The sequence below is a fragment of the Euleptes europaea genome, chromosome 1 (genome assembly GCF_029931775.1).
Source record: "Euleptes europaea isolate rEulEur1 chromosome 1, rEulEur1.hap1, whole genome shotgun sequence".
NCBI lineage: Eukaryota > Metazoa > Chordata > Lepidosauria > Squamata > Sphaerodactylidae > Euleptes > Euleptes europaea.
Window position 1 is genome coordinate 26,145,812 of NC_079312.1, and position 25,590 is coordinate 26,171,401.

General features: G+C 47.4%; 1 protein-coding gene across 1 annotated transcript; it reads left to right on the forward strand.

Moving 5' to 3' along the window:
- The first annotated feature begins 291 nt into the window (after positions 1-291).
- On the forward strand, positions 292-24,022 carry ATAT1 (alpha tubulin acetyltransferase 1). The gene is made up of 10 exons (XM_056866850.1): positions 292-425; positions 7,803-7,863; positions 9,162-9,253; positions 9,743-9,803; positions 11,925-12,038; positions 14,109-14,210; positions 14,841-14,886; positions 18,558-18,629; positions 19,839-20,058; positions 23,951-24,022. The coding sequence occupies exons 1-10, from the start codon at positions 316-318 to the stop codon at positions 23,979-23,981; spliced, it is 909 nt and encodes a 302-aa protein (XP_056722828.1). The 5' UTR covers positions 292-315; the 3' UTR covers positions 23,982-24,022.
- The last annotated feature ends 1,568 nt before the right edge of the window (positions 24,023-25,590 follow it).

Consider the following 25,590-nt stretch of genomic DNA (forward strand, 5'->3'; position numbering starts at 1 on the left):
TAAATAAAGCCTGCAGCTTTAATAGGATTCTTCCAGTTCGGCTTCCCCCTTGATGCAGGGTGGCTGCCACGCCCCGCTGTGGTGCCTGGAGATGCGCACTCCTGTCTAGACGCGGGATCGAGTGAGCTGGGGGGGGGGGATCCGGTTGCTAGGGCGACCGGCAACAGGGCGGAGAGCGGGCCTCGTTGCTAAGGGAGGGGCCGAACGCTCGGAGAAGCGCCTTGTGTCGCGCAGTTACGCCCCTCCGTTGCTAGGCGGAAGTCCACGCGGAGAGAGTGGGCGGTGGGGGAAAGGAAGGACCCGGATGCCGGGATCATGGAGTTCCCCTTCGACGTGGACGTGTTATTTGGGGAGCGGATCACGACTGTGGATCAGCACTTGCGGCCATCCGGGCGAAGGGGGGCCGGATTCGCCACGACCCACAGGTAACCACAGCAACGGCCTGAGCTCGCGGCCCGCCTCCTATCAGCCAATGAGCCGGCATAATTGGTTTGATGCGTTCCAAGCCCCTGCATGATGGACAATAGTTGCCTCCTTGTCTATTGTCTCAGAGCATGATGGGAGATAGTTGCCTCCTTGTCTATTGTCTCAGAGCATGATGGGAGATAGTTGCCTCTTGCAAAGGCGTGCGCATCACTGTGTACCCAGGTCCCTTGTCCAGAGTTGTGACAATAATTGCTGGTAACGCCCATCAGAGCCCTGACCTGGATGGCCCAGGCTGGCCTGATCTCGTCAGATCTCAGAAGCTAAGCAGGGGTCAGCCCTGGTTAGTATTTGGATGGGAGACCACCAAGGGATACCAGGGTTGCTGTGCAGAGGAAGGCCCTGGCAAACCACCTCTGATAGTCTCTTGCCATGAAAACCCCAAAAAGGGGTCACCGTAAGTCGGCTGCGACTTGTAGGCACTTTACACACACAACCCCCATCAGAAGTATAGCGTGCTGGGGAGCACTCGTTTCCCACTGTGGAATGTGGTGTGGCCTATGGAATAGCCATATGAGTCATATGAAGCTGCCTTCTACTGAATCAGACCCTTGATCCATCAGAGTCAGTATTGTCTACTCAGACCATTAGCGGCTCTCCAGGGTCTCAGGCTGAGGTCTTTCACATCACCTGCTTGCCTGGTCCCTTTAACTGGTGATGCCTGGGATTGACCCTGGGATCTTCTGCATGCCAAGCAGATGCTCCACCACTGAGCCACAGCCCCTCTGTACTGGGTCGGCTGTGGCACTGGAGAGACTCTCCACATGTATTCCAACATAAAACTTTCATACCTCTGACTCATGAAACCTTTATGCTGGAATTGATTTTGTGAATATTCCAAGTAATGCTGGACTCCTGTTTTTATTTTGGTGATAGAGACTGATACAGCTGCCATCTAGAAGTATCATAGAATCGTAGAGTTGGAAGGGACCACCACGGTCATCTAGTCCAACCCCCTGCACAATGCTGGAAATTCACAACTACCTCATTATGGAAGGTGTTTTACTTATTTAGGACCTTTTCTGTTCCACCATTTACATCCCCTGTCCCGAACCTAGTAGCTGGGGCATGTTGGATTAGGATTGAGCTGATTTTGTTTCGAATCTCTGCTCAGTAATAGAATCATAGAGTTGGAAGGGACCACCAGGGTCATCTAGTCCAACCCCTGCACAATGCAGGAAACCCACAACCACCTCCCCCCTACACCCCCAGTGACCCCCACTCCATGTCCAGAAGATGGCCAAGATGCCCTCCCTCTCATCATCTGCCTAAGGTCATAGAATCCGCATTGCTGACAGATGGCCATCTAACCTCTTCTTAAAAACCTCCAGAGAAGGAGAGCTCACCACCTCCCGAGGAAGCCTGTTCCACTGAGGAACCGCTCTTAGAAAATTCTTCCTAATGTTTCGATGGAAACTCTTTTGATTTAATTTCAACCCATTGGTTCTTGTCCAACCTTCTGGGGCAACAGAAAACAACTCAGTGCCCTCCTAAAGCTCTCTTGAAGCTCCCTTGGGTGGCTTTGCTCCAGATACTCCCCTTGCCAGCCTTGCAACGCCTTTGTGAAGAGGGAGCTGCTTCTAGGCATGCAGCCTTGGATTCATTGATGGAAGGACGAGATAAAAATAATAATGTACATAACCATTATACTTAGGGTTGTTAACCTCCAGGTAGTGGCTGGAGATCTTCCGCTATTACAAGCAATCTCCAGGCGATAGAAATCAGTTCCCCTGGAGAAAATGGTTGCTTTGGCAATTGGACTTTATGGCATTGAAGTTCCTCCCCAAACCCTGCCATCCTCAGGCTCCACCCCCCAAATCTCCAGGTAACCTGGCGCTGGCAACCCTAATTATACTCTGGGTGTGTGTAAATTAGTAGCTGCTCCTGCTTCTCATCTTTAAACCAGTGGATAGAGCTGGAAAAACTGGATTGAACCTGCAAATTAGATGGTTTTGAGCACATCACTGTCTGTTGCTGCGATTTGCCTCTCAGAAGTGTTTTGCATACAAATACAATAATGGGATTAAATTATGGGTGGAAAGGTACTAGCTGGATATTAGGATTTTTTTTTTTTACAGTAAGAGTTGTTTGGCAGTGGAATCAGCTACCTAGGAAGGTGAGCTCCCCCTCACTGGCAGTCTTCAAGCAGCGGCTGGACAAACACTTGTCAGAGATGCTCTTCTAGACTGATCCTGCATTGAGCAGGGAGTTGGACTAGATGACCAGTATGGCCCCTTCCAACTCTTTGATAATAAAGATACTAAAAGTGCTTAGTGAAGCTAGTGTTCTAACGGCAGCATCTTCAGTTGCACAGCAAAGAGCTTTCTAGCTCTTTGATTCTGTTTGATGCATGGTACAGATAATAGTATTATGGTATGTTCACGCCATCATTGTTGTTGGGTGCTAAGTTTAAAATCTACTAAAACGGCCCCTGGCTTTTTTTTTTTTTTTACAGGGCATGATGGATAATAATTACTTGTATCTCTTGTCTATAGGGCAGTCCCCTAGTGCTATGTGTGTGTGTTAAGTGCTGTCAGGTCGCTTCTGACTCATGGCCACCCTATGAATCAACGTCCTCCAAAATGTCCTATCGTTGACAGCCTTGTACAGGTCTTGCAAATTGAGGGCTGTGGCGTCTTTTATAGAGTCCATCCATCTCTTGTTGGGTCTTCCTCTTTTCCTTCTGCCCTCAACCTTTCCTGGCATTATTGTCTGTTTAAGTGACTCTTGTCTTCTCATAATGTGACTAAAATACGATAGCCTCAGTTTAGTCATTTTAGCTTCGAGGGTCAGTTCAGGCTTGATTTGATCTAAAACCCACTGATTTGTTTTTTTGGTGGCCCAGGGTATCCATAACACTCTCCTCCAACACCACATTTCAAAGGAGTCTACTTTCTTCCTGTTAGCTTTCTTCGTTGTCCAGCTTTCACACCCATACACAGTAATAGGGAATACGATGGCTATACTGCCTAATGCTATACTGTGTACATTTCTTGCCCAATAGTCTAATATGTGAGAACATATAACATTCCTCTACAGCAAAAACCAAAAGGTGGGGAGGGCACCTTAGAGGCATTGTAAACTTGTTGAGCCCAATTCATCAGATGTCGCATACCAAATGTTGGTGTTCTGACAGCAGCAGCCCATACCTCAAACTTTCAAGGAATCTTTTCTGTAAGTTGCCTGGCAGGACACCCATGCACATCTGTCGTGCAAGCCTTATGCACTAAGGAAATCTTGGAGCATGCTCAGTTTATACGGATGCTGTTAAGCTCTGTTGGTCTCTGTTAACAGAGATTAGTATAGAAGAAGAAGAGTTGGTTTTTATATGCCGACTTTCTCTACCACTTAAAGAAGAATCAAACCGGCTTACAATCACCTTCCCTTCCCCACACCCTGTGAAGTAGGTAGGGCTGAGAGAGTGTGATTAGCCCAAGGTCACCGAGCTGGCTTCATGTGCAGAAGTGGGGAAACCAACCTGGTTCACCAGATTAGCCTCCACTGCTCATGTGGAGGAGTGGGGAATCAAACACGGTTCTCCAGATCAGAGTCCACCGCTCCAAACCACTACACCATGCTGGCTCTCAGCCAATGCAGTACAGCCAGTGTTTTCCCTGTGTGGGGGGTATTACAGGGGTCAGGACGAAATGATGAACTAGCTGCCTTTCATACTCTGGGTTCGAGTGCTGGACTAGGATCTGGGAGTCCCAGGTCCGAAGCTTGCCGGGCGACCTTGGCCCAGTCACGTACTTTCAGCACAACCTACCTCACAGAGTTGTTGTGAGGATAAAATGGAGGAAAGGAGAACAATGTAAGCCACTGTAGGTGCCCATTGCGGAGAAAGGGGAGGTATAAATTAAGTAAATAAATGACCAATCTTCTCACTGTTGGATTTCTGACAATGTTCAGAGGTACCCTGTGATTTTTTAGAACTCGTTCTACGTAGGGCTGCCCTTGAGGCTGACCCAGAAGCTCCAGCTGGCACAGAATGCCGCGGTGAGGACCTCGCTGCGGACACCTCGCTGCGGACACATATTATGCCAGTGCTTTACCAGCTGGAGTATCAGATCAGATTCAAGGTGCTGGTTATGACCTCTAAAGACTTACACGGTCTGGGACCTTCGTATCTGCGGGACTGCCTCTCCTGGTCTGTTCCCCAGAGAACTCTTCGTTCGTCATGTACCAACCTGCTGGTGGTCCCTGGCCCAAAGAGTGTCTGGCTGGCCTCGGCCAGGGCTTTCTCTGCCCTGGCCCCTGCCTGGTGGAATAGCCTCTCCAGTGAGACCAGGGCCCTGCGGGACCTTAAAGATTTCCGTAGGGCCTGCAAGACTGAGCTATTCTTCCAGGTCTATGGATGAGGCCGGCTACGGTTCTTTTCTCATCAATGCTGGCCTCCCTAACTTTCATTGTGACCCCTCTCCCCCCTTTTTTGCTATCATTAGGGGGACATATACACCTGCTTGCCCGACTACAACCGCATGGTACACCTGGGGGCGCCACTGGACATTTTTGTCCTGTTTTCTCCATTGTATAGGGCTTTTAAATTGATGTTTTTAAGGGGTTTTATTCTAATTTTATTTTTATCTCGTTATATAAGCCACCCTGAGCCTGGCCTTGGCTGGGGAATGTGAGGTAGAAGATCAGTATAATAAACAAACAAACAAATAAAATGGTTGGGAAGCCACCATCAGAAAGTACTAAAATAAATAGTTAATTATGAGTAATACCAGCTTATATTGCTGTCATCTCTGTGAGCTAGGGTTGCCATCCTCCAGGTACTAGATCAGTGGTTCCCAACCTTTGTTTGACCAGGGACCACTAGGACTTTTTTGTTCGGTGCAGGGACCCCAAGGTTCAAAATAAAAATTCTGAGAATTTGAAAATAAACTTTAATCATAACTGTTAGTTAAACATTAAACTTAGAATAATATTTGAATATCTATTTTTATAATAGAGAACTTTTAATTGAAAATATTAATTTATTATGGGTTTATAACTTTGTTTCGCGGACCTTAATTTAGTTCTCGCGGACCCCTGGGGGTCCATGGACCCCCAGTTGGGAACCAGTGTACTAGATGAAGATCTCCCACTGTTACAACTAATCTCCAGCCGATAGAGATCAGTTCACCTGGAGAAAATGGCCGCTTTGGCCATTGGACTCTATGGCATTGAAGTCCCTCCCCTTCCCAAACCCCGCCCTCCTCAGGTTCCGCCCAAAACACCTCCCGCTGGTGGCGAAGAGGGACCTGGCGACCCTGCTGTGAGCGATGGTCAGATACCCCACTCTTTTGGAATTGCTTGGACCCAGGGGCGAAACAGGTCCCAGGCAACCCCCTCATCCTTTGTACTGGTCAAAAAGGGCAAGAGCCCAGTAGCCCCTTAAAGACTAACAAAAATATTTTCTGGTAGGGTATGAGCTTTCGCGAGCCACAGAAGAAGTGAGCTGTGGCTCACGAAAGCTCATACCCTACCAGAAAATATTTTTGTTAGTCTTCAAGGTGCTACTGGGCTCTTGCCCTTTTTGACTACTGCAAACAGACTAACACGGCGACCCACTGGGAATTATCCTTTGTACTGGTCAAACTCGGACCTCTTTCGTTTCCAGCGGCATCAGGCGCCTTCCCACTATTTTTCTTTGTGACATTTTATTTCTGCTTTGCACAGCTCTTTGCTGTAATGTGCTCAGTCATCTCCAGTGACCTAATGGGATCTGTTTTCCACAGGGCTGTGACATTGTGGCTTTATCGCTGCTGGGGGTAAAGGGGTGCGGGGGGAGTCACCCGGTTGCCCCATGTGAGTGAGGCGTCAGCTTCTCGATTTGACTGTTTTTGCGATGGAATTACCCAGTGGGAGGGAGAGAAATGTTGGGATTCTTGGCTTCTGTCCCTAGGCCTTGGTGAAAGCAGAATGTGAACGTTGTGGGGAGGGCCGGGATACAGGAATCCCGAGCCCATCGGCGGGAGAAGAGAGGCACCTAGTGGTTAAAGCAAACAGGACATCGCTTCCTGAAAACAGTCTCTTAAGGATGCTAATGATGATGGGGGTGGGGGGGAGAAAATCTGCGTGCTTCATGATCACTTTTCACAAGCCCTTGAAAGGATTCTTGCTCCTGTAGCTGTGGTGTGAAGATGTGCTGACCCCTCTCATGTACACTTAAATATAAGCGTTTCTTTCACTCTTAGATATACCATTTTTATTGTGCGTCGCTGAAAGGAAGAGGCTGTGGCCCTGTGATCAGCCCCTCTCCTTTGTTTTCTTTAGGCAACACCGCATATGTGCCCGTGCTGCTTCTATTCTCCCTCCCTCTGCATTAGACGGATCCCCAGTTCAATTTAGGACAAGAAGAGCTGGATCAATAAAACATTATTGATTTTGCCTAGCAAAAACTCTACATATTCTCTATTTTCAGACAACCCCGGTTATCTGGCTTACCTGTAGCAAAAAAGCTACACATTCCCTGCTTCCAGATAACCCCACTTATCTGGCTTGCCTATAGCAAAAACTGTACATATTCCTTGCTTTCAGATAACCCTGGTTATCTGGCTTGCTCATAGCAAAAAGTACGTATTCCCTGCTTCCAGATAACCCCAGTTTCATACCATGATAGTTTTATCCTGTCCTCCCCGAAGGAGTTCAGAGCGGTTCTCCCTCATTTTATTCTTGCAATATCCCTGTGAGCCAGGTTAGGCTGAGAGAGTGTGACTGACCCAGAGTCATCCAGTGAGCGTCATGGTTGAGCAGGACCTTGAATTCAGGCCTGCCATATTGTAGCCTGACACTCTAACGCAGGGATGTCAAACATAAGGCCCAAGGGTTGCATCCTTGAGAGCTCTTATCTGGCCCGCAAGCCAGCTGAGGCAGCCACCCCCCTGTCCCGATCTGGGCTGGCGAGGCATGGCATGGCTTGACCAAGTGACATTTATGTAATATCCGGCCCTCGTAACAATTGAGTTGACACCCCTGCTCTAACTATACTGGCTTTCTGTAGTTTTCCCATCTTAGGCTTTATACATGGAAAGCATTCTTTCTGCTGCTGAGCGATAGGCCTTTGCTTTAACTTCTTGGGGAAGAGTAGGCTCTAGTCATTAGAACTGGGCTGCGTTCCTTTGCACACTTACTTGGGAGTAAGTTCAGAAGGCACTAGGAGGCTTAGTCCTCTGTAATCGTGTACAGGGTAGGGCCACAGGGAAGTGCTCATATGTTCTTCTGACTCGGTGGTGTCTGCAAAGCATCAGACTTACCCCAAGGCATGGTTAACCTCCAACTTAATGTTTGCATTGCAATTCCCATTTTGGCGGCTTCTGTCTTCTTGTGCCTAGAGTCGATCTGCAGCAGCAGCTCATGATGATCATCGATGAGATGGGCAAGGCCTCTGCCAAGGTAAGTCAACTTTTGGGACTGGAGGTTTACGAGGGAAGGGGGCTGGTTGAATTCTCTGGTAAAAAAACAGGAGGTGGAGCAGCAAGAGCCGCTGCTGCTGTCCGAGAGCCATGTGAAGCTCCATTATACTGAGTCTGACTAGGTGCATGTAGCCCAATATTTGGTACGCTGACTGGAAGCAAAACTGAGCTTTCAGCCTTGCTGCTTGAGATCCATTTAACTGGAGATATATCAGAGATTCAACCTAGGATCTCCTATGGCCATTATTGGCAAGGGAAACTTATCAGAAGGGGAGTTGGCGTGGTTGAGAGCGGTGGTTTGGTGTGGTGGACTCTGATCTGGAGAACTGGGTTTGATTCCCCACTCCTCCACATGAGTGGCAGATGCTAATCTGAACTTGACTTGTTCCCCCACGCCTACACATGAAGCTGGCTGGGTGACCTTGGGCTAGTCACACTCTCTCAGCCCTACCTACCTCACAGGGTGTCTGTTGTGGGGAGGGGAAGGTGATTGTAAGCCGGTTTGATTCTCCCTTAAGTGGTAGAGAAAGTCAGCATATAAAAACCAACTCTTCTTCTTCTTCCTATTCCTAGGGAATCTCCATCAGTCAGGCAACAGAATAGGTGGCAGGTGGATTTTTAACTTTGTTGTTAATGCTGGATTTGTGGAGGTCTGAGTTCTAATCCCGGCTCAGCTGTGGGTACCCAGGAGTGTGAGGAAAGAAGGACAATGGTGATCATGAGCTGATTTGCAGGGAAGGAGCAACTGAAGACAAATCCAGTGCAAGCTTTTGGGTTATGTTTGGCTATATAAAAAATACAAGAGACTGTAGTTTGGAAAGTGAGGCTGCCTTGGTATTCCAAAATGCGATTTCAGTCTGTTGAAAGAAATATCTAGGACCCATGATTCTATGAGAGACTTGACCATGTGAGGGAGTGTCTGCTGTCAATTCTGTGGCCTGCTAAACCGCACACAGACCATAAGCTGTATATTATGGCCTGCTAGAATTTTGACAAAGTTCCCCTACTCGTGAAGTTACAGGCAGCCAGCAAAATAGACAATTTTACTTTGGGTCCATATTTTGAGGACTGTATTTGACCTTGTATGTCACATCCTGGGAAGGGATATGCGATTCCTTTCAGTGTAGGAGTATGGTTTGGCTCCGAAGAAAGAAGAGAGAGGATGTTAGCTCCCCAGGGAATACGTGTTCCAATTCAGATATTAGTTTTTCCTCTTGACCTTCGAGTCTCTGTCTTCCCCCACTTACGTTGGTGGAACTCAAATCTTTTTGATTTTAGGCCCAGAATCTGCCAACACCAATTACCAGCACCTCACGGATGCAAACCAACCGCCACGTTCTCTATATCCTGAAGGACAATGAAGTAAAAACGTGAGTGTGACTGCCGGAGGGGTTGGATTTTAATGGGAGGGGGATATCTTTTGGCGCAGCAAGGGGAAACTTTGCTGGTCTAGATGGTTGCTTGGCCACAGTTACCAGGGAAGTGATTTCAGATAACCAGGTAGCCCCTGCCAAGTCAGGATTCATTATTTCAAAGAAATGTCTAGGCCTTGTGGTGGTACGAGACTGGGACACTTGAGGGAAAGTCTGAGAGACCAGTAAGACTTCTAAGGGATAAAATTCTTGTCCCTCCCTATAGTTGCTGGCCTAATCATTTTCGTGCTTCTTTCCTTCAATCAGCTGTGTTCATGAGGGAACTTTTAGGCTGGGTTCCTAATCTCAGTCTCGCACAGATGTATAAGCTTCTGAAATTATTAGGTCAAAATGCCATTTTCCCCCTCATTGAATGGTTTGTGTGCAGACCCTTGTAGAGCTCCCTGGGTCGCTTATTTAACATTTTGTTTCTTTCCTTGCTTCCAGAAACGGGAAGGGGGTTGTGATTGGCTTCCTCAAGGTCGGATACAAAAAACTCTTTGTACTGGTGAGTTATGTTGGACAATTGCCTTTTCATAGAATCAGAGTTGGAAGGGACCACCAGGGCCATCAAGTCCAACCCCCTGCACAATGCAGGAAATTCACAACTACCTCCCCCCTCCACACCCCTAGTGACCAGAAGATGGCCAAGATGCCCTCCCTCTCATCATCTGCCTAAGGTCACAGAATCAGCATTGCTGACAGATGGCCATCTAACCTCTTCTTAAAAACCTCCAGGGAAGGAGAGTTTACCACCTCCCGAGGAAGCCTGTTCCACTGAGGAACCGCTCTAACTATTAGAAAATTCTTCCTAATGTCTAGACGGAAACTCTTTTGATTTAATTTCAACCCGTTGGTTCTGGTCCGACCTTGGGCAACAGAAAACAACTCGGCACCATCCTCAATATGACAGCCCCTCAAGTACTTGAACATGGTTATCACATCCCCTCTCAGTCTTCTCCTCTTCAGGCTAAACATACCCAGCTCCTTCAACCTTTCCTCATAGGACTTGGTCTCCAGACCCCTCACCATCTTTGTTGCTTTTCTCTGGACACGTTCCAGCTTGTCTACATCTTTCTTAAATTGTGGTGCCCAAAACTGAACACAGTACTCTAGTTGAGGTCTAACCAGAGCAGAGTAAAGCTCTGGTTAGACCTGGTTTTGTAGTGAGAGATGCTGCCTCTGAACTTGGCTGCCGAGAGCAAGCCTAAGGGTGTCATCCTCTTAAGAGTCGAGGCCGTCTGTCCACCCTTGCCTGAGTTCATCCATCCAAGGCACTGAGCTAAGTGGAGGGATGTTGCTCTCTGTCTCCAGCAATATCACTGGAATCTGTTCGGCAGCCTGGACAGCAGGTTCTCAGAGTGGAGCATTCAGTGTTCAAGAGGCCGTGTAAAGGCTTATGTGACAGGGAAGAAGATAGGCTTGCCTGGCTACTCGTCCACAGTGACTGTGAAGTTGGCATGTGGTAGGCAGAAGAAGGGCCTCATTTAGTGACAGGCAGATCTTTAAGGACCTAAGGGCTCCTTTCACAGTATTGTATGCTGTGGGCAGAATTGTGCTGCAAAGGGTCTCATTCTCCAGCGAAGAAGAAGAAGAGTTGGTTTTTGTACCCCACTTTTTCTCTATCTTTAAGGAGTCTCATAGTGGCTTGCAATCTCCTTCCCTTCCTCTCCCCACAACAGGGACCTTGTGAGGTAGGTGGAGCTGAGAGAGTTCGGAGAGAACTGTGATTAGCCCAAGGTCACCCAGCAGGCTTTATGTGGAGGAGTGGGGCATCAAACCCTGTTCTCCAGATTAGAGACCGCCGCTCATATGGAGGAGTGGGGAAGCAAACCCAGTTCTCCAGGTTAGAGTCTACCACTCTTAACCACTACACCACGCTGGCAACCAATGCTGGCAACAAGTGTATGAAATAGGCAGAAAAGCTGTGGATGTGGGGAGGGGTAGTTCTCTGAGCCCTAAGAGTAGAAGCCATCCATCTTGCCTTTTTCCCCAAAGAGCCCAGGGTGAAGTGCATTGTTCTCCCCTTCTCCTATTTATACTTGCAACAATCCTGTGAGGTACATTACGGTGGGAGAGAGTGTGTGTGATGGGCCCACGGTCACCCAGTAGAGCTTCATGGTAGATTGGGGATTTGAACCTGAGTGTCTCAGATTCTAGGCCAACACCGCTGGAGAAACATGTATGTTGTACCACATTCCTTTGTGGAAGAATGGCATAAAGATGGGATTGTACAGGATTGTACAGAGCGGTGGACTCTGATCTGGAGAACTCGGTTCGATTCCCCACTCCTCCACATGAGTGGTGGATGCTAAACTGGTGAACTGGATTTGTTTCCCCAGTTCTACACATGAAGCCACTTGGGTGACCTTGGGCTAGTCGCAGCTCTCTTAGAGCTCTTTCAGCCCCGCCTTGCCTCACAGGGTGTCTGTCGTGGGGAGGGGAAGGGGATTGTAAACTGGTTTGATTCTTCCTTAAGTGGTAGAGGAAGTCGGCATATAAAAACCAACTCTTCTTCTATAGGTGGTTCAAACTCCATTCGCTTTTAGAAAGAGACGTGTGTCTTGTTTTTCCATGCTCAGGTTTGCACACAAATCCTAGTCTATCAAGGCTCCTTTCTTTTTTTCAGGACCGCCGTGGCGCTCACAATGAAGTAGAACCCCTGTGCGTCCTGGACTTCTACATCCATGAATCCCTCCAAAGGCACGGCTACGGCAAGGAGCTTTTCCACTATATGTTGCAGGTGCGGCTTTTTGGTCTTGTCCCAGGGCAGTTACTCCCAGGCGGTGCCCTCCAGTATGATAGCCCAGCTGGGCGAGGGCTACAGATTCCTGGGGAGGGGGGCAGGGAGTCTGTAGCTAATCAGATCAGTGGAGATATCTCCTTCTGGACTCCAGATGGGGTGAGCAGTGAGAAACTGGGCATGAAGTTGTCATCTCTTCAGAGTCACATCCAAATGAAATTCTATCCCGAGCATGAATGATCCCATCTGACAGGTGGCTTCCCATTGGCTACAGCGTCTCAATGAGAGCCAGCGTGGTGTAGTGGTTAAGAGTGGTGGTTTGGAGAGGTGGACTCTAATCTGGAGAACTGGGTTTGATTCCCACTCTTATTAGGAGAAAATCCGCAGATTATGCTCCAAATTGCCAAATTCTGTGCTGTTGCTATTAAAATACGCAGAACTTTGTTAGAGAATGATTGTTAATATACTTTATAATTTTATAAATTTTAAGGTGATAATTTTAACCCGGGGTTGTTTTTATTGACCTTACACCTTTATTTATACAAGCAGTTTGTAATCCTACGATACAAAACTATCAAGCCTAGATACTCTGACATATTAACTCTGACATATTAACAAGTGATTGATCAATTGACCATATTAATAAAATTTGATTTGATTTGAGTTTGATTCCCCACTCCTCCACATGAGTGGCGGAGGCTAATCTGGCGAACCAGGTTGGTTTCCCCACTCCTACACATGAAGCCAGCTGGGTGACCTTGGGCTAGTCACAGCTCTCTTAGAGCTCTCTCAGCCCCACCTTCCTCACAGGGTAGTGGGGAGGGGAAGGGAAGGAGATTGTAAACCGGTTTGAGAAAGTCGGCATATAAAACCAACTTTTCTCCTCCTTCTCCTCCCATGGTTCTACGGTCAATGTATTAAGTTAACCTGAGTGGTATGGATGGAACTTGCAAAAGCTCTTGGTACAACTGTGAAGAAAGTCGCTCTGCTGCATTTCCCTAGGACTGATTGGCACAGAACCTGTAGAGATGACGCCTCTGCTATGCCAAGGCCCCCAAACGACCACACCTTCATTGGTTCAAAGAAAAAAGGCTTGGCTGCTGGCTAGGAACAGGCCTGTTGCTACTAGTTTCCATCCAGGTTGGGGAGTGAGTAGCCAGTTGCCGAGCTCAGGAGAGAGGTTAAGGGTCAGGGACAGAGCATCTGCTTTGTATCTAAAAGGTCCCAGGTCCAGTCCCTGGCATCTCCACATAACATAATCTGGTACTAGATTATGTTTAAGACCTCCAGCCTGCGTGGTGTAGTGGTTAAGAGTAGTGTTTTGGAGCGGTGGACTCTTACCTGGAGAACCGGGTTTGATTCCCCACTCCTCCACATGATCGGTGGATGCTAATCTGGTGAACTGGATTTGTTTCCCTCCTTCTACACATGAAGCCAGCTGGGTGACCTCTGGCTAGTCACAGCTCTTTTAGAGCTCTCTCAGCCCCACCTACCTCACAAGGTGCCTGTTGTGGGGAGGGGAAGGTGATTGTAAGTTGGTTTAATTCTTCCTTAAGTGGTAGAGAAAGTCAGCATATAAAAACCAACTCTTCTTCTTCTACCTGAGAACCTGGAAAGCGCTTTATAGCCGGAGTACACAATCCTGACTTTGTTAGATTGATAGCCTGAACTGGTTATAAGGCAGCTTCCTGTGTCCTAGTTAACAAAGCTAGCATCTCTTACAGGAGAGAGCACTTTCTCCAGAGCTAACGACTTGTAGACAGCATGGGTACCTCTGCCCCTTCCCTTGCCATACTTTCCCCCTTCAGGGCTTGTAGAAATCTGTCACTGGCCTTAAAGTGGATACTGTAGTGACAACTCCTGTATTTCAGCCTCCTGAGTTGGGAACAGTAGTCTCTTCTCTGTGAATGAAAGGTGATCCCCAGTGAAGCAGAGCGGTGGTCCTTCTGATCCAATATCCGGTTTCACACAGCAGCCAACCAGATGCCCTCTTGAGAGCTGACAAATAGACCGTAGAGGCCAAGGCCTTTTCCTACATCTTCACCTCCACTTCTGTTCCTCCTTTTTTAGCGAGAGCGAGTGGAGCCCCACCAGTTGGCCGTGGACCGCCCCTCGGAGAAACTTCTGTGCTTCCTCCGAAAACACTACAACCTCTGTGACACCATCCCTCAGGTGAGTTGTCTCCTCCATGATGGGGTGGCCCTCTTGTGCCACCACCGTTTGCCATTGGAGGTGGCCTGTGCTGAGTTGCTTCTCCTGTAAAGCAAACCAAGTGAAATCCAGCAACAAGGTCAATACTAGAACCCTGAATTGGGCACGGAAGCAAATTGGGAGCTAATGCAGATGGAACAAGACCAGGGCAACCACAGCTGTTTCAGTCCCATAACCAGATACACATAGATCACGCACAGATCTCCTGGATTCTTCTCTGATGACTGACACCGTTCAAGCACACTAGTTATTGCCCTGCTATGAGAGCATCTTTGAGTGGAAATGCCGGGGATTGAACCTGGAATCTTGTGCCTGCCAAGCATGGACTCTGCCACTGAGCTGAGGCTCTTCCCTTTAAAAGGAGTGTTTCTTTGGTTCCAGTTGAAGGGGCTTGAGCAGATGAGCAGATGAGCTGTGAAACAGGCACGACGATATTTCTGCTACTATTAGGGGTTCTAGCGGATGTGTTTCCCCTGCTGCTGAATCATTTTTCTCTTTCTTCATTGCAGCCGCGATTGGGTTTGAGAACAGTGCTGTTTTTGTGTCTTTCAGAATGCTAGGAGATCTCTATTTGATCTTTTTCCCTTTCAGGTGAACAACTTTGTGATTTTCCAGGACTTTTTCAGCCACCGGCATGGTGAGTCTGTGACATGAAACCTCCTTATGTATTTACATTTGCATGAAGTTGTGCAATTCTTTGTGGGATGCTTTCGGCATAGAGAGAGATCTTCTTTTAAGGCTGCTGCTGGAATAGGCTAGAGGTGATCTTTTCAGCAGGCTAGTCTGTTTTTCTATAGGTATATATGAGAGGCAGGGGAGCTAGCATACACACGTGATACAGAAGGTGATCCATTTTCTTCCAGCACCTTGTGGTTTCTGAGTGGTACACCATTCCCAATTTTGCTGCTGCTCTTGTGTTGAGGTCTGAATCCTGAGCAGACCAGGATTTCAACTTCTAGGTCGGAGTCCTGTTCTTGTTCTCCAGCCCTCACATTTTCCACTTATGAAGAACTGAATTGAACCTGTTTATTTAGGCACACGGCTGTACGCGGGACTTGGTTTCCCACTCTGGATTGGACAAAGAGAAGTCATATTTAATTTATATTTTAGTAATATGTTAATGTATTGCTTTTCCTGGTGGCCCAAGGTGACTTACAAAACCAGTCAAGAACATCATAATTTTGAATATGAAAAATAAAGCTCCAGATAGCCCTGTCCCCCCCGCCCAAAAAAAAAGATGCCTGTCAGGGCAAAAGGGGACAGGAAGCTGCCTACAGGCAGCCCTGCACCCCAAAACGCCCTGGGAACGCTCCCCTGGAATGCCGGCGCGGGCTGTTATGCCAGTAGGATGACAGCGGAAAGCCCAGCCGGCGTCCATGGGCGGCGCGGCCATGGTAGCACCGAGAGACCAGCGTTTGGGCCTTCCTGTCATGATCCGGGCAGCTCTGCATGGCGTAAGTGGGACGGCCATCGCTGGCTGTCCCACTTATGCCGGCACAGCCCCCTTTTTTGCCTCCTGAGCTCTTTCGGCTGAAGAGCTCAGGAATGCGCTGTTAGATGTGTTGAGCAGTCCAAACTTAAGTTCCGCATATCACCGGTTTAAAATTGCCTGATTCAGCTTTGTGTAAAGACTGCTGTCAAGGATTAACTCATCTTTCCATAGAGCAACAAATCCTGCTTTGTCCCGTGTGTTGTCTCAGGGCTTAATAGAAGTATCACCTTTTATGTCTGACTTTTGAAAAGCAAGTGTCTAGTCCTTGTATAAAAAGGTAAAGGTCCCCTGTGCAAGCACTGGGTCATTCCTGACTGATGGGGTGACGTCACATCCCAAAGTTTCCAAGGCAGACTTTTGTTTGCGGGGTGGTTTGCCAGTGCCTTCCCCAGTCGTCTTCTCTTTACCCCCAGCAAGCTGGGTACTCATTTCACCGACCTCGGAAGAATGGAAGGCTGAGTCAACCTTGAGCCGGCTACCTGGAACCGACTTCCGTCGGGATCGAACTCAGGTCGTGAGCAGAGCTTTTGACTGGAGTACTGCAGCTTAACACTCTGCGCCACGGGGCTCCTTGTATATGGAGGCTTTATTCCAGAGCAGTATTGCCAAAGAAAAAGGACAGAGACCAACTGATTCAATGAAAGATTTATTTACTAACACACACAAAAAACTAGGGCTAACCAAGACAACAATCCCTTAAAACAGGTGGGGAACCTTTTTTCTGCCAAGGGCCATTTGGATATTTATAACATCATTCGCGGGCCATACAAAATTATCAACTTAAAAATTAGCCGACCAAGCCCCAAGCAGGCAGCTGCCCCGATGCCCCCCCCCACGCGGGCAAGCAGGCAGGCATCCAACCAGTGGCGCACTCACCCACCTGGTGGCACCGGATGGTCTGTTGCACCAACCGGGCGTAGCCATCCAGCCGCACGCTGGAGTTGCTCCTGCTCTGCATGGTCAGGGCCGGATTCTACAGCCGGCTCCTGCAGGGTTGAAATGAGGACACACTGGCTAGGAACTTGCCCCTCCTTCTCATTCTGGCCCTGCCTCCCTTAACCCCTCCATGGTTGCCACTTCTGCCCCCAGCCCTCTTCTAGTTCAGAGGGAATAAGTTTCTCCATGGCCCGGGTGGGAAAGGGTTAACGCAGTTTCTTGGGTGGTCCTAGCAGCTCCATTGCTAACGACTGTTCTGCAAGGGGGGGAAAGGTTCCTTTTCTCCGCAAAACAAACTGACATCTGCCTTGAATAGAGGCTATTCCTGTCTGCGGGAGGGGGCGGATCACCAGTCTTAGATCCTTCTGAGCTAGAGATCTGCCAGGGCCCACAAAGGGCCGGACCAAATGATTTCGCGGGCCTTAACCGGCCCCCGGGCCTGACATTCCCCACCCCTGCCTTAAAACCAAGAGTAAACCACCTATCTCCTAGTACACACTCACACACAGTCTATGAGGATAGGGTAAGAATGGGTGACACTACTTGATCCAAGGGAGATAAGAAGCAGAGGATTGCGGGGGGAGTGTGCTGCAGAAGTCCAAAGCAGTAGAGTACTGAGGAGAGAAGAGGGGACTGCAAAGCAGTTGTAGGGCTATTCAGGTAGCGGGAAGACCTAGCACACTTTTCACTGACTTGGGATTGTCTTTTTATGGGAAAGGGTCTCATAGCTAGACATGATACCTCACTTTCTCAGGATCAGGATTGGCTCAAGATGTGAAGTTTGTTACATAATAGATCAATTTCTGAATGTAAGAAAGAATGGAATATGTTTTTTTAATTATATAGCTAAGAAATAGAAGTTAAAATCATCAATTTTCAAGAACAGTAAATGTGTATTTTAAGATACGAAAATATAATGATGAGATAGCGAAGAACTGAATAATCGAAGGATAATTTAAGTAAGCTCCAATACAATGTAACAATTTTATCCCATATTTAAATGTTAGTATGTGTAGCGTTGAAAACAAATTAAAAATATTTGTTTAAAATGATAGGAAGTTTGAATTTGATTGAGCAGTTCGAAGGTAACTGCTGTCAAAATCTGGCGGGAAGATTAGGAGGGAAATACGTGACATTGCAAGGTGGGGTGATGGTTGGACGGTTTTACCATATTGATAAAGGACCTGTTAGAGTGTCTTTATCAATGGCTGGATTGGATTAGTGATACTTAATGGTTGTCTAACTGCCTATAGCTGGAAATGGTTCATATTGCCTTGACGAAGTATCCGTCAGAGCAAGGGATATGATTGTATTAGGCATGCCCTGGAGCTGGGGGGATGTAAATGCTTTATGCATTTCTGTGACACCCTGCCTCCATGATAGAATTTACTTTGTTCACCGTAGACCGGGTGTGCCTTTTAGACTCATCCTCGGGATCCCACTGCGCTTAAGCTTTCAAAGGGGTGCCTTTAAAAAAAAAAAAAACTAAGAGGAGACTGAGGATCAGATTTGAAGGGTTTCAGCAGCAGGAGGGAACAGGGGCCTCACACTTCTGCTAATGAGAACTGCTGGAATTTGCTGCATTGCCATGGTTTACCTTCATTGGATCTTTCAGCAGTGAAGGGAATGTTTTTATCACATACCTAAGCGACTGTTCATGAACTCTTCTCTTCTGAAGTAATTCATAAGTAACCACCCCTCAGATTTTTCTCGCCTTTATTTTATCTGTTCAGTTCCGAAAGGCTGTTCCTCACTGTTTGACTTTTGAGTGCCCAGAAAACCTAATATCCCAAGTCCTCAAACTGGGGCTGATATCGCTGGAGGCACCCTTTTTGTACTGGGATATTTTAAGCGCTTTCTCTTTCTCTTTCTCCCTGTAGCTCCAGCAAGGAAGTTGCCTCCCAAGCGTCCAGAGGAAGACATAAAACCTTATTCCCTGTCAGATCGAGAGTGTAAGAGATTCATAACTGATGCTTGTTTCAGATTGGGAAGTGGGCAGTTCCCTCTTAGAGGGAGCCGTGGCTAACCTGTCTCTGCTTTAAGTGGACTCTTTGTGAAGGCAGGGAAAGGAAGCCATTTTCTTGCTGGAGAGGTGCCAGGTGGCGGTGCAGCACCCAGTTTGAGCTACTTGTATAGAAAGGGATGGCTTACTTTGTGAGACAGAGAGGATCTGTAAGTTGTTTCTGATTTCTGTGGTAGTGGACAGTTCCGTCAAGTCACAGCTGACTTACAGCAACCCTGTAGGACAGGGGTGTCAAACATAAGGCATGGGGGCCAGATTTAGCCCCCTGAGAGCTCTTATCTGGCCTGCAAGCCAGCTGAGGCAGCGTCCCCCCCCACACATACACACTTGATCTGGGCTGTCAAGGCATGGCCCGGCCAGACCAAGTGACATATCCGGCCCTCGTAACAATTGAGTTTGACACCCCTGCTGTGGGGTTTTCAAGGCAAGAGATGATCATAGGGGAGTTGCCATTGCCTGCCTTTGTGTAACAGGATCAGGCTAATCTGGGCCATCCAGGAAAAAAGCTGGATTTCTGTTCTATTCATTCCAGTTTGCTCCCACCTAAAGGCTGCAGGGATCTAAAACAGTCTATGTTTAAAGGCTAACCATTCATTTATTGTTTCTGTATTGTTGTGAATGTTCAAACGTTTTCCAGAGCTTGGACTACTGGCAAAAGGCAACCTGTGCATTCCAGGGTAGTCTGTGCTTGCAGAGCATGTGTTTTCCAAGGCTGGCCTCACTGTTAGCTGTCTGCGCACAAGACTAACACTGGAGAACATTAACATGTGATGTTTTCTTACCAAACATCAGTAGTCGAGCTAAGAATGTGTAAGTAGGCTAGATGGATTATGAGGTCATTAACATTTAAATGATAAATGTTGATAGTTTAAAACAGTTGCTTTGTTAAATGCAAAGCTCCATTTTGAACCTTCCAAGTAAATGCCTCCTCTTTCAGAAGAACTCAGGGCTGTCCGCGAGCATTTGCTCTTGTCCTTGGAGTAGCAATAGGTCAATTGAAAGGCAGAGGGCTCTGTTAGGGACCCAGGGGGGCAGCACTCGAATAAATATGGTAGGCGACTTCTCCCTGCAACATACCGTGGGCCATTCTGGGCACCGTAGGACCACTGCTCTTTGGTCTCTTTCTCCAACCTTGTAGTTCTCAAGGAAGAAGTTGAACCACCATGGCCGTTTAACCAGTCCCGCTCGCTGACCCGTTCTAGCAGCCTGGGGAATTCCCCGGTACGGGGCTGCCTCAAGCCTTTCCTCAACGAGCAGGAGCTGTTGAAGAACTTGCGCCTCTGTCCCCCGCACTCGACCGCCCACCTCCTGATGAACGGCGAGCCCGGTGACCCCGCTTCACAGAGGCGGAGAACGAGGTACGTATGGACATGTGAGGTGGGGCATCCCGGAAGCCCTGTGGCTGATGGGAACGGACGCTTCCGTTATGCATTGGTCCATCTTGGGAAGCAGCTGGTGCCTAATCCTGAAGGACCACGTGGGTGGCAAGCTGGCAAGTTCCAAATATCTGTGGATTCCAGTATCATGTCTTGCCTGTCAGAGACTATATTGGCAGAGTTTATGTATGCCTAAAAGGCACTGAAATTCCACGGAAGAACCAAGTTCTGCAATCTGTATGAATGATATTTGTGTGGATTTGCTTAATATTTTACATGATTGGCCAGGTTTAGGAAGGGGCGAGGAGCTGTGCAGCGGATCTCCACCCCACCCCTCAAACCTCTACACATGTTGCTCTTAGTTTCTCTGGCTTCAGAGTTTTCAGCCAGCCTAGCCTTGCATATTTTGAAGCATATCTTCACAGCCTTAAGGGTTACAGTCTTGCTTCTATATGTTTGCATTAAGGGGATTCTCAAATGGTCTGTGCTCTCAAAAGCTCCATTCTGGACACACACACCCGTGGAACTGCCGCATGGGCACAGGGCCTGAATCTTAGAAGGTATTGTCTTAGAAGGAGATTTCTGGGTATCTTTAATATAAAGGGGGCAGCTTTGCTCACCCATGAACCCGAATGCAGTGCCACTCTCTTACCCAATAGTGTGCCATCCTAAATCCAGCAGTACATCCAGAAATCACCTGGCTGGAGCTGGTCTCTGACCCTAGAATGCGTAGCAAGCCCTTAACCCCTGATAGTTGAGCCCAGTCTGTCCAGTGGACAAACAGGACATTTTAGCCCTGGTTCTGAACTTGCAAAATAGGCTGCAGGCAGTCAGCTAATGGATCGCCCCTGTGGCTCTTGCTCCTGGCCACAAGCAGCTGCTCTTCGACTTAAGTAATCAGTTCAGTCCAGGGAAGAAGGGTGAAAATTTCTTGGTTGCTAAGCAACCATCCATCACTCTTCCCAGTCACTTCTAGATCAGACTAGTAGTTGGGGTCATTGTGTCTTGTGATTACCTAGCAACCACAGCATGCTTGGCCGTCAAAAAAAAATGGCCCGGCTTGGGGAGAAGCCAACAAACAGATGATGGCTGTGGGGAGCATGTTTGTGTCTGAGGAAGATGGGGTGGAAAGGAGTAAATGCAGCAGTCAGAGATGGATAGAAGGAAGGAAATGTGGGGCTTACAGATGTAGATTAACATCACCTTTACACTTGGAGGTCACCTATGAAAGAGGTATGGAAGATGATTCCAAGAATGATCTGGATGAGGCGGGGGCTCATTATCTTGGCCCCATGGTTGTTCCACACACAGGTTTTTGCTTCCTTGTTCTTGCCCCCAGAATGCATGAGTCAATCAGCCATTGCCCCGGGAGTAAGGTCTTTATATAGCTGTTTGTGGTTCCTGGTTGGTTTTCCTATATGGAGCGCAGTGATGGGTCCTGTTGAGATTTGTGGGCCAGAACTGGTGATGGAGCGGGGAAAGCCGTTCACGTTGCAGAAGGTGAAAGGGGCCAGATCAGTGGCAGTTTTAGTCTGCTTGCTTTGCATGTGCTGCTGGACGAGATTAAACTTTATTAGTTCGAGCACCTGGAACGCTGATCTGTTTTTACTACAAGCTGCAGGGCGTATCTGTGAAAGGCCAGGCACTGGTTTTGCGTGTGTAGGTGGTGTACGTACTCCTCAGATCAGGGCAGTTGCTTATGCCTGTTCTAAACAAAAGTCCGGGTTAGCAGTGTGTGTTGCTTGTTTCTTTCCCCATGCATTCTACTAGTACGGAATTGGTAGAAAGATGTGTTATGTATTCGTTGTGTATCCTGGTTTAGACTTCCATTCTAATTTGTACCCTTTTTTCCACTTGGGGTCCTAAGCAAGGCATGCCCCAAACTATGTTTATTCCAGTCAGCCACATAAGCTGATGTATTTAAATTCTTTACTATGATCATAATTACAAAGAAAAAGCAGGTTTCTTGCTCTCATGATTCTAAGGAAAATGGAGGCAGCGTGTGAAGGGATAGAAACCACAAAGTTCCAGAGAGGATTTTGGCACCTCACCCAGCTACTAATCTCCCCTTTCCATATTCCTTGCTATCTACCACCTTATTATTTTCCAATATTCACAATTATTTGGATACCTGTGTCTGAGAAGCAGAATAAGTGTGTGCCGATGTATCTAAATTGCATCATTTTGAGCAACTAACGTGGCCCTCTTTTTGTTTTGGTCTCACCTCCCTTTTGGTTGTGTGTTGGGTTATGCCCAAGTAGCAAATGAGGTTCCTTTTGGCATGTGTGCTCTTTTCTTTTGCACGTTTAATTTAGGTCTGGGTTAGTGCTAGCAACCCGTTTTTGTTGCTTGCGCCTGTATTTCTGCACACCCTTGATCCGAACAGAGTTGCCAGCATGATGTAGTGGTTAGAGTGTTGGACCCTAGTTCTGAGGGACCCGGGTTCAGATCCCCCACGCTGCCATAGTAGCTTGCTGGGTGACCTTGGGCCAGTCACTCAGTCTCAACCTAACCTCTAGGCTGATCCTGCATTAAACAGGGGTTTGGACTAGATGGCCTACATAACCCCTTCCATCTCTATGATTCTACAACTCTTATGTCACAGGGTGGTAGTTGTAAGCATAAAAGGGGTGAGGTAGGGAAAATAATTTTGTGGTGCCTCTTTGGGTATCCACGTGGGGAGGGAAAGCAGGTTATAAATACTGAAATAAAGATCTTGTGCTTTGTGACTACGCTGTTGCTGTTTGAGCAGGTTTTGCCTGCTTATGTTCAGATCTAGGAAAGTGGCTTTCCCTGTTTTCAACACACTGGTCCAGGATAGTCCAGTGGGCAGGATCTTCTCCAACCAAGCTGCTGCTGGGGCGGGGCTAGACACCCCATCTATGCCATCACTGCTCAGACCCACTCATGCTGAGCTCTTTGGCCATTGGTTGTTGGGCCCAAGCTTGGGACAAAAAAAGTTCCCTTGGGAGATTCCCTTCCTTCATTGCTGATCAGCAGGGAGAGAACCGTGGGGGTGGAGCTGCCCTGCTTTCAGGCTTCCTTCTCAGCCTGCTAGGAGCACCCTTAGAACATAAGAAAAGCCATGCTAGATCAGACCAAGGCCCATCAAGTCCAGCAGGCTGTTCACACAGTGGCCAAGCAGGTGCCTCTAGGAAGCCCACAAACAAGGCGACTGCAGCAGCATCCTGCCTGTGTTTCATAGCACCCTTTTGTCTCCGGGACAGAGAGCATCAGAGGCCTCTGCATCATCGTGGAATCCCCTGGGGCATCTCTTTCTCTTCCAGTGCTGGGAAGGCTCAGCAGTTCCTGAGGACTTGCTCAAGACATGGTTCAGTCCAGGCTCAGTGCAGCATGCTGCTACAGAGTTGAGCAGCTGCTCCGTAACCTTCTAAGAAACGGGAGTATGTGGTCTCAAAAGTGGGTTGAGACATAGGAAATTCAAAGAAGCGTTTGCACCTATGAGTGCTACTGTGAAAGGAGTTGAGCTAATGAATTGGGCGGGGGGCAGATATGTCTGAATAATTTTATGATATCTGCTCTTGCCTTTGCTGTGGCTCTTTAGGCCTCGCTGTTTGGCTTCTGCTTTTGGGCCACCTGTCTTTGCCTGCCCTGAGATAGATAGAAAGATAGATATAGATATACACACACACCCCCATATCCTGTGTTCTGTAAGAGTAAAGAACATTCTGGATACTACTGTGTCCAGGGTACCATTTTCCATTGGTGTTACTGTTCTCTGGAGAGAGGTAACTTCATTAGCATCTTAGAAGTGATTAATGTTTGCCACAGCCGTCTTGGATCTAATTTCTTTCTTTCTCTCTCTTTCTCTCTTTTTATATCCATCCTTCTCCCCTCCCCCCTTTCCCTGAAGCTCCCTGAACCGCTCTGAAAACAGCCATTGATCGCCGGTTTCTGCTGTGTCTCCCCAACTGCTGGTTCTCCACCTGTGTCTTGAGATCTTTCCAGCATCAAGATTTGGTTTTACATCCAACTTCTTTTTTTTAGTACACTTTATGGGTAGAACCAGTAAGAATGCGGGCTTATTTATATAGCGTTAGTTGCATTTTTTTTTTTTGCTCCCGTCTTGGTTTGGTTTCACTTTTTTTTTTTAATGTCATGAGAAAAGGAACCATTTCACTGCATTTAGAAGAGCAGATCCTACTGCTTATTTTTCTTTCACTTTATTTTAAATTATTGTTCAGTTACAAAGTGATCGGAGGTTTACCCACAGGAATTATTGGCGGTCAAGACAGACGTTCTGTCCTGTATCACTCACAGTGTGGTCCACTCTGCCTGTTGCCATAGAGACTTACCTTGTGCTCCCTCAATGGACGTTTTGCCGTAACTGTCGTGGATCCAAAAGCCAATATGAACTTTCTTCAGATTAGCATTTAGTTTTAGAAGATTTTTGGGGGGAGAGAGCTACATTGATTAAGAGAACAGTTATCAGTGTGGTTACTGAAACAAGTCTCTCCTGTCAGTGCTGGGTCCGTTCTTGGGCATGTTGAGTTGGACTGGTCTCACGTGATAGATTTAATTTATCCGTTTGAAGGAAACCTTTGATAAATAGGTTACTATTACATTTTTACCACTGGGAGGGGGGAATTCAGATTATTTGCCTTCAGTACCAAAACGTCTTGGTCCTACTCTTTCTCTTGTAACCCACCCCCCCTTAACCATCTTTTTGTGTGCAGTTTATTTCAGAGAGCTGGAAGAAAGAGGCATTGGGGGGCCCATAGTGTGTGGACTGTCCCTCTATAGTCTCTGGGAAACAGGTTTTGCAGGGTTTCAGAAACCTGTTTGACCAGAGGGAACAGGGACAAAATAAATACATGGGTATCCCCCTTCCCTGGGGTAACAGTGTCTGTCATACTATTATAACTTTCACACACAAAATGTCGCAGCCTTTGATTGCCTGCAAGATACAAGTAAATGGCATCTCGTTGGTTTTGCTGATATGTATAGAAAAGTGGGCCCTACTGTAGGCTGTCTGTTGGTTACTGGAGGTAGGGTTAATGATTCTCTTCGGTTTCTTGGTTTGGCGAGGGGGATGTGAAATAGACATCTTCTGTAGATTAAGCAGAGTGCATAACAAGATGTGTGTTGATTTTGGTTGGTAGTCGGGAGTGAGTCCGTTTGTGCTGTGCGCTTCCTGTGTGAAGTCGCTCCCGTCTAAACAAAGTAATGAACTTATACAGGAATAACAGTGCGTAGGATTAAACTGTTTAGCTTCTTACGTTGGAGTCTGAAATAGGAGGTGGAAAAGGACCCTGGCTCATGGATTTTACGTAGGTCACAAAAGATTGGGGGGATCACAGGGTTTTTTCCCCCAAGGATGCAAAGGAAAGAAATTATTCTATAAAATATTATTTTAAAAAATGTCCATGCACATGTTACGAGCAGAGCTTTTTAGAGAAGCGGGTGAAGAGACCAGAATGTTGTTTGGGTGTATTGGGTGTAAACTCAATTACTTTGCATTTTAAAAATCAGATTGAAAAAGGAAGCTATTAA

What these genes read in the sequence shown, in the direction of transcription:
- ATAT1 (XM_056866850.1), top strand. Translation starts at nt 316, where the DNA reads ATGGAGTTCCCCTTCGACGTGGACGTGTTATTTGGGGAGCGGATCACG. An exon ending in TGGGCAAGGCCTCTGCCAAG is followed by an intron (nt 7,864 to 9,161) that starts GTAAGTCAACTT and finishes TTTTGATTTTAG; the next exon opens with GCCCAGAATCTGCCAACACC. An exon ending in AAGGACAATGAAGTAAAAAC is followed by an intron (nt 9,254 to 9,742) that starts GTGAGTGTGACT and finishes CCTTGCTTCCAG; the next exon opens with AAACGGGAAGGGGGTTGTGA.